Genomic DNA, 8,903 nt, shown 5'->3' with positions numbered 1-8,903 from the left:
CATTATCTGCAGTAAGGGCGGCAAATGTTAGCATTTCAAGCACGTATTGATTGGTTATGTATGTGCTATTTCCTTGTATAGGGTAGTGTCTAAAAATGACCATAGTGAACAGTCTGGATGCTGAGGTGTCCTGTCCTGAGTACGTGCGACAGCAAGCTGCTGGACCGAGAGATCAAAGCGGTGAGTGGGAAGAGGGGAGCAATGCGGAGGAGGTGTAACTGCGTCTACAGTGACTTCTTGTGTCAAGAGATGCTTTGGTTCAAAGTGCACGGCCAAAGCTGTAGACGTTCAGAGGCCAAGTGTGTCTTTATTAGCGTTGAACAGCACAGAGACTTTAAATTTAATCAGATATGTTCCTTTCCAACTAAACAACTGAAATAACAATCTGCTTAACCACAAAGAAAATGTACATGTGTATACAGTTATATACATTTGAAACATATAATAATTATGCGTGAATTGGAAATGATTATTCAATCTATATTTATATAGATTAAATGTACTGTGTATAGTTGAAATGAGCCCATTTGCTTTGTAGACCCGAACGCAACGGCGCCGCTTAGCCAGACAGACTTAAATATAAGAAAGCAACGGTTTGTTATTCTTCTACACCTGTAAAATGTAAGAACTTAGCATTGAAAACACGTCACCCAGAGGCGACCATGCGACATCAAAGCGCGTGCAGCACGCTCATTGTTAATCCTCATTTTTTAAAGACATCATTTCTCTCTGTCTCTGTCTCGTCGTCTGACCCTGGGACGCCAGCTGCTCACGGAAAGCGAGCACCAGCGCTTCCTGGAGCTGCGTCTGAGCATCGCGGAGAGCCGCTCGGAGCACAGCTTCCACTGTCAGACGCCCAACTGCCGAGGCTGGTGCATCTACGAGGACGAGGTCAACGAGTTCCTCTGCGAACTCTGCCAGCAAGTCAACTGCATTCTCTGCAGGGTACTTTTGGAACATTCACAATGTTGGCTGAGCCGAGGTTTTCTTCCCCCGTGTAGCAACAGCAGACGTGCACAAAGGTAAAATCTGTGTGTGTGTGTGTGTGTGTGTGTGCAGGCCATCCACGAGGGCATGAACTGCAAGGACTACCAGGACGACCTGCGCATCCGGGCAGAGAACGACCAGGCGGCTCAGCAGACGAAGCAGATGCTGGAGGTGGGTCGACCTCGTCGGTGACGTTTTGGAGGGATAGAAACCCGATGCACACTCAGCACCCCCCCCCCCCCCCATTGGGCTTTTTTGTTGCACCGGTGCAGCACTCAGTCAGCCACAAGATCAGCACAGGAAGTCCTGGGAGGTCTTTAATGCAGCTTCATCACATCCTGGAGGAGTCGACTGAATGTTAAAATACTCATTATTTCAGAAATGAAAACCCAGAACTTCAGATGTTTTCATTAAATCCAACGATGTGAGATGATTATTTGATGAATGGTGGATAAAGAGAAGGCTCACTTTCTGCACTTCAAAACCAGCCCAATTCATGTTTTACTTGAGGAAAACCACAGGCTCCTTTTCCTGACTTCCAGCTGTTTCCACAGCGTTGTCCATCAATGCATATAAATTATTCTGGACTTTTTATGTGTTTGGGGTATTTTTTGTTTTTAAATCACCATCTTGAATCCCATACTTGTACCGTCAGTTGAGCGTAGCACGTCTCTGCATTTTGATTTTGATTGTATTCCACTGTATTTGAAAATAGAACCTGCTACAGAATCAGGAGGCCATGAAATGTCCACGGTGTGACATCGTCATCCAGAAAAAAGACGGCTGTGACTGGATCTGCTGTTTGATGTGCAAGACGGAAATCTGCTGGGTCACCAAACAAGCTCGCTGGGGACCAAATGTAAAAAGTTATAAAAGAAAAAAAACTTTTTTTCAGAGTTGGTTTCTTTTTGAACAAAATGTGACTTTTTCGTCTGTTGCCTCTTACAGGGCAGCGGCGACACATCTGGCGGCTGCAGGTGCCGAGTCAACAATAAGCCGTGCCATCCCAACTGCCAAAACTGCCACTGAGGGGAAATAGCACACTAATGGAAACGCGGCAGAAAAGGAACTGGCTGTGAGACTCTGTAAAGGAACCGTCTGGTCATCGAGGCACGACCTTCTGATGCAATGTGAATGTTACACACAAGCTATGCAAACCGGGGATCTTCTCTCTATAGGAATACTTTGTTTAATTAATGCTCAATATTCACGTTGACGTTACAAAAGGTTTAATTGCGGATGGTCATTTTGCGGCGGGTTTAATTTTTTTTTCAACTTTGATTGTATGAAGCTATTTTTAAACAGAAACACAAAGCAAAAATGATTACTCAAATCCTGCATATAGAAAATACCCATAAAAAATTATGTTTTTTTTTTTGAAGACTAATTAACTACAACTCATGAAGAATTTGATTATTTTTGGCAACTCCTCATTGAGTCCATGCCTGAGACGAGAGAGCGCTACGTTTGCTGTATACCAAAGTAATCGTCTCTGATGTACTTTTTTTTTTTCAAGTAGTAGTGTACATATGCTGTTTTTATTGAAGTGACTAAAATATGAATTTGTAATCAGCACTATAAGACTGTCGACCCATCGGGTTGTGGTGAAGGATGTTTACATTGAATGAATGTGTTCCTAATCGCAAGAAAACTGATGCGGATCTGAGGCAATAACTGACATTTGTCACATACATACATGACATTTGAGGTGTGCGTTTGGCCCATCCCGAGTAGTGAGGAGCAGCAGGCCGGCGTAAATCTCCCGGGGAGATCAGCTTGGGGTTCAGTGTCTCACCCAAGGACACTTTGACAAGAGACAACAGGAGCCAGGGATCAAAGTGTCCACCTTGTGGTTAAATCGCATGAACCAAACCACCGTTTTGAAGTATCACCTGTAAACAAGACGCTGTGGACCTGTAGTGACGCGTCATTTTGATCAGGCATTCAGGATGGAAACCGGAGTACTTGCTCGTCTGTCTATGTCTCGTATGCACAAAGTTTGTTTGGCTCCACTTCCATGTTTTTTTTCAAGGGACAGGCCTCAACTGTAATAAACGGGAAATGAAAGTATACGGCAGTGTGTTTGCATTACTGTAACAACGTGTCGTGTGTTAACATTAACATAGCAGCAGACATAGCTGAAGGTAATGAGATGAAGCCTCAAAAGATCCATGAGCCATTGAGTGGAGACGTGCGCAGGATCCGTGCGTGCATGAGGAAATACGAAGGGTTATTAGTCATGGCTTATCTGCAGCATGTCTCTTTGTGGAGACAATACAAAGAGGGAGCTGAAATAGTTACTTCTGGTGTGATAAGCGAGCCGAGGTGACGACACAAATAAAACAATTCCTGTTAGAAGTGGAAGTGCAAAAGGCCTCATTGAAAAGCTCTGGTGGCAGAGGGCACGTGTAGAAAAACAATAATCAAAAGCATATGGTTAATATCTAGACGTTTCACAACATTGTACATTTTCACTCATTTATTAGCATTCTCTTGTACAACTTTACATTAGTATGACAGTTTCATTAAAACAAAATGAACAAAAAGGCAGATCAATGATTTGATGCGATGATAACAAATGAAAACCACTGGGTGCAGATACAGGGCGGGTTAGCAAACAGCTCGGCTCTCAGACACCTCAGTGTGTTCTTGGACGCTCATTTTCATCACCGCGTGGGTCCCCTTCGCGGCTGAATCGTCGGCTCGCTGCAAAGCCAACAAGCGGTTTGACTGCAGTACAGGAAACGGGACGCCGAAGCATTCGGCTCCGAGCACGGCACGAAAAAACAACTTCTCTCTTCGTGTCACATCAACACCCTCACGCAAAGTGAAGGTTTTAGTTGACTGGTTGTTGCTCCGCACAATGTAGCTGACCCCAAGTCAATGAGGGATCATTTTCTGTGAAGCAAAATGCACCCTAAAAGATTGCATACAACGACCTACGACCCCAAACATGTGACTGAATGAAAATGACGGGAACAATGGAATGAGCTGGACTCGTTAGTGTTACGTGTTAAAGCAAAATGCACTTATTAAAACAAAAACATTGGCGTTAATTTGAAGGCTCGGGCGCTTAAATGCATTTTACAAAACCTGCAGTGTGAAGTGGGTCCCCCATTGTGCCCCAAGACTACAGAATATGCACTAAAATATAAAGTGTGTTTCTCTCAGCTCAGATAAAGTCAATGAGTGTTTTACTAAACTGTGCAGAGATTGAATCTACAGCTACTCCAGAAAAAGGTGACGCAGAAAGCATACCCCATTTATGAAGAGGCCGTGACACACAGGGACACACTTCTTATTAAATTAACTACAATTAAGTGCATGACTAAAAAAAGAAAAAGACTGTGCAAGTAAAGCTAGTTCAAGATGGTCGTTTTTTTACTTCATGGACCGTGAAGGATGTACTTGTCTAGTAAAACACATTTACCTGGATGACACCCATCATATTTTGCATAAAACCTATATGCTTTGCTGACACCGAGCTACAACTAAAATGCGTAGTTAAGTGTGACCACTGTTGAAATGTAGAGATATGTAAAGATACTCCGTCCCATCAAAAAAACTTTTGAAGACATTAAAATGGGCAAAAGCACCTAAAACATAATACAATTGTGACCTTGACAAGGTGCCTCTGTCTCATAACCATCTCTCTTTACCTCTGCTTATATACCTATAAATTAGAAGACAGTAAATAATACAAAGGATTCTAAAAATCTTCTATTTGGTCTCATTCCAGGTATCAAACAGATAACAAATTGGTTGCGACCACACACACACACACACACACACACACTCCCTCCCTCGTACATTCACTCAAGCCCTCTAAATTGGCAGCAGTTTCAAGTGTAATGAGTCCATCAAGCTATAAGCATAAACCTTTGTGAGCATAACACAATATCAGCTTATCGTAACACCAGCTATAAATACACTTTGATGAGGAGTTATAGTTCTTATAAAAACAGTCTCTTCCGTTTTTACTGAATGGGCCCAGTCATTTCAGAGCACGAGCCGTTGTCTTACTGTTGAAAATAGGAGCGTTTACTGGTTCGGTGTGGAGACAGTGTTGGACTGCATGGTGTGTGTGTTGGGGGGGGGGGGGGGGAAGACCCGCCAGCATTTAAGGAGTTCTGCTGGAGCACGGGAGCAAAAGAGGAGCGGCTCAGGGAAAAAAGTCCATTTTAGGGGCCCACTCCAGGGCAGAGTTGACCACCGCGAGAGCCGCTGCCCCTAAAGCCACCGTGAGCCCCATGACGGCCAGTCGGACGAAGCGCCGCGCCGCCGAAGGCTGGGCCACCGACGCTACCGCCGCCGCCGCCGAGCGCTCCAGCGCCGCCTGTTTCTGTCGCCGGCGGCGACGGAGAACAGAGTCCGGTCGCTGTTGGGTGGACGCGAGGTCAAAATCCTTAAAGGTAGAGGCCGCCATGCTTAGGAGGGGGAAAAAAAATAAGAGACAGGAGAGAGCGAAACAGACAGAAAAATGAAAGTGTTAATGAAAGAACAGTGAGCAACTGGAGTGGAGAAGGAGAAGAAGGTGATGAGCATGTGTGAAAAGGCCAGGTGGAAACCCTAGGGAGTCAAGTACCTGTCATGTGAGGCGGCCTCTCTGGCCAGTTCAGAGGGAGGGAACTGGACAAAGAGGTCTCCCGCTCGGCTGATGAGCGTCTCGTACGGAAGATCCTGGGGAATCTGAGACAGCAGGTGATGAACCATGGCCATGTCGCATTCGCACTCCAACACCTCGTCTTCTCTGTACAGCACGATCTGCAACACAAGGAACAAAAAAAATAACTTTATTTCTTCACTTTGGTGAATACAAGTATTAACCTGATGAGCCTTAGAGTTTCCTTCCGTTTAGTTTATTAAACACAAATCAAATACAGGAGAATATCAGTGCATTCCTCCATCTTTGTACGCTTCCTAACTTCTACTAAAGAGTGTCCAAAAGGGACCAGTTGCTATACTTGCTTATCATTGGAGCTGGGACCGCTATATAACCGCACAGCCAGAACCTCCTCACACAAAGTGTGTTATGTGTGAAGCACACTGAGGAGCTCAGGTCACCTACTGACCTACGTAAACCAAAAAAATGAGTCTCCTTGGAAGTACACATCAATAGATGTAGCTCACACAAATGTTCTTGCATGTGACTGACCGAGTCCATGCACTGTAAATGACAGCTTCTAAATTAGTAACTCTAAATTGCAAACTTAGAAAAGCGGATTACAGACTATGAACTTACCACAGCAGCAAAGTAGATAGGCATCAACGGATGGCAGGCCAGGAAGAAGTCATACAACCGGACAACCTGGCGGAAGTCTGACAGGACGTGGCCAAACCAGGTGATCAGCCAACTGAGAGCGAAGACTGTCCCCACCTCAGCGCTAAGAATCAACCGATAAATGACAGCGGTCAACTTACAGTAGCGAACAAAACTGTAACGTGTGCCTGGCGCTCTACTCAAGGGACCCTGTAAATGATTCGTTATTAAAAATGAGGGTCATAATACGGCATCTGGAACAGAAAGACGTAGAGGGCAGCCCTCCGAGCGGAAGACTTAATGACCTGTCGTGTTAAATCTTTACAGACTTAACTCGTAAAGGGATCGGTATGCTGTCACTGCACAGTCACTGCCCTGCTTCACTTACAACATTAACGTGATCGTTTGATTGGCGCATGCGCCGGTTTAACACTAACCGTTTGCTGTTATAAAAACACCAGGAAGAAGATCGTGAAAGTGGCTGCAAGATGCATGTAGAACAACACTGCTTCAGACAGAACACATATACAGAGAGGACATACATTTTCGTAGCCTTAGGGAAAGTCATATTCCACCTTAATAATGGCCGAAATACCATGCATAATTATCTTCAAAATGCAAATAGAGTTTTATGCTACACAAGTAACAGGACAATATAATTTTGCATGTGTCATCAGAAAAGAGTCTTACTGTTGCATGAAGTCATGCACTTCAGGGTTGACCCTCTCAATGATGGGCATCAAATAGTTAAGAATGTGTTTGGTGTTGTCCATGGTAGGATCCATGAAGTCCCTGGAAATGAAAAACAAACTGGATTTAGCCTTTTTGGAGAAAACAAAAGACCATTGACAAGGCAGTGAAGATGGGGGTGGTGATGGTATTTTTCATAGTCACATGTGGACAGAAAAACCGAGAAAGCATGCAGCACAGTAAACAAGCAGCTGCAGATTTAATAAGTGGTAGGTGCCTGAGGTGGTGCGTGGAGAGCTTTTCCACGAGGGCGGTTGCAAGGTGCTCTCCCAGGACCAATAGGAAGGTGACAACGATGTCATGGTATCCCTGGTAGTAGTGCAGCTGGGTATTGCGTTTTAGAACGAGGAGGATGATGTTGATTAGTTCTTCCTGGAGACCCTCCCTCTGCTCATCGGGCATACCTGTACAAGTACACAGAAAGCCAACAACGCAATGTTACGTTTGTGTTGGCTTTCACCCACTAGTCAAAGCCGCCTGGAAAGATCAACAACCAACAAGTTAAACATTCATTTATTTTAAAGATACCAATTTAAAACTACAAAACAAATGTTTCCCTTCCAAAAGTAACATTTGTTAATTGTTCAAATGTTTTGAAGGAAGAACCCTTTGGCCTCCACTTAATCAAGGGCAGACATTGTAGTTTGGCAAACTTTTTTTTTAGATCAGACATTTTTCTAGTAGAAAGGCAGAGCTTTGATATTGCATTGGTCAGTGGAACAAATGTAGATGTTTATAAAGGGAATGGCATGTCATCATTTGCCACTATTTACACAAAAAGTTAAAACAAGTATTTGTCATTTATTTTGAACTCAATGAAAACTAACCACTGTACCTGTGAGCAAATATGTTGCTTCCTGCCTTGTTAGAAACCCTATGATTGACAAATGTCAGTCGTATTACTGTGTATTTATAACATTAACTTAGTCCAAATCTTAAGACGTGATGCTCGGGATTCGTGTGCGGCCTGGCAGTGTGTCCATCTTTAAGTGGTTCAGTGCAACATCCACAGCAGGGCTTCATTCATCGGTTTCTCTACACTCACCTGGCGGGAACCTGCGCAGCGATCGCTGCACATCCAGCAGCACCTGGTTGTAGTCCTTGTTGTTCTCCCTCTCCACCGTTTCTGGACAAGACATGCCCCCAATCAGCAAAACCACCAACAAAACACCCCAAGTGGGAGATTTTGCACCGCACCTGCGATCACGTTTCTGTCCTTGCACAGTGGGAAGGGGAAAGTATGTGTATTTATGTATTCTACTCTACGGGATACCTGGCTGTCGTTCCAGGACGTGAGGAGGCACGTTGAGAAGCCGAGGCCACACCTGACGGCGTAACTCATCGGTCAGCAGACCACCTTCACTGATGGCCATCCTCCTCAGAGCGGCCACATCCACCGGGCTCGCGGCCAGGGCCTGCGTGATGTCCGCGATCTTCCTCCTCCGTCGGGCGTCCCAGTCTGAGACACAGCAAGCCATGCGCGTTAGTCTCGGAAAAGACGGACGTTACTTGGGCGCAACAGATGGCGGTTAAACGTGCGACGTTACATTAACCGTTAGCTGTTACGTTAACGTCACGTTTCGCTGAGGCTGGTGAGGGAGTGGTAAGTCAACTTTAGCAACGGTCACAAGTCGCACAACTCGCTACTGACATTGAAAGGTTTTTTTTTTTTTGTTTGGTTTCTTAAATGCCTTAAAGCGCGTGACTACCTAATATGAGGACAGCTAACTACCGCTAGCGGTTAACAACCCGAGGGACCTGTCAAACTTACCGTTACCCTGTTTTCCGTTCACCGGTGACGAGGCACCGGCACCTCTCGGTGCACTCATTTTTTTAGTCTCCGCTTCTTGATACGTCCTTGTTAGATTGCATAAACGTTACTTGCCATCTTCCTTTGCCCTCGATT

At 44.9% G+C, this 8,903-nt stretch overlaps 2 protein-coding genes across 2 annotated transcripts in view; one reads left to right on the top strand and one right to left on the bottom strand.

Annotated features, from left to right (window-relative positions):
• Positions 1 to 2,502, top strand: part of rbck1 (RanBP-type and C3HC4-type zinc finger containing 1) — a gene marked incomplete at its 5' end in the record, with an annotated part of 4,306 nt that extends 1,804 nt beyond the window's left edge. Inside the window, 6 exon segments of the mRNA XM_062563766.1 lie at positions 82 to 140; positions 142 to 180; positions 766 to 945; positions 1,060 to 1,158; positions 1,703 to 1,846; positions 1,936 to 2,502. Coding sequence (XP_062419750.1) covers positions 82 to 140; positions 142 to 180; positions 766 to 945; positions 1,060 to 1,158; positions 1,703 to 1,846; positions 1,936 to 2,016 — 602 coding nt within the window.
• Positions 2,503 to 3,383: 881 nt separating this feature from the next.
• Positions 3,384 to 8,841, bottom strand: tbc1d20 (TBC1 domain family, member 20). Its single transcript, XM_037490123.2, has 8 exons — positions 8,769 to 8,841; positions 8,271 to 8,456; positions 8,043 to 8,123; positions 7,215 to 7,401; positions 6,938 to 7,039; positions 6,230 to 6,371; positions 5,573 to 5,751; positions 3,384 to 5,414 (listed from the first exon to the last, which is right to left on the bottom strand). The coding sequence occupies exons 1-8, from the start codon at positions 8,824 to 8,826 to the stop codon at positions 5,150 to 5,152; spliced, it is 1,200 nt and encodes a 399-aa protein (XP_037346020.1). The 5' UTR covers positions 8,827 to 8,841; the 3' UTR covers positions 3,384 to 5,149.
• Positions 8,842 to 8,903: the final 62 nt, after the last annotated feature.

This window comes from Pungitius pungitius, chromosome 8 (assembly GCF_949316345.1).
Source record: "Pungitius pungitius chromosome 8, fPunPun2.1, whole genome shotgun sequence".
Lineage (NCBI taxonomy): Eukaryota > Metazoa > Chordata > Actinopteri > Perciformes > Gasterosteidae > Pungitius > Pungitius pungitius.
This window is presented reverse-complemented; position numbering and strand designations above follow the sequence as displayed.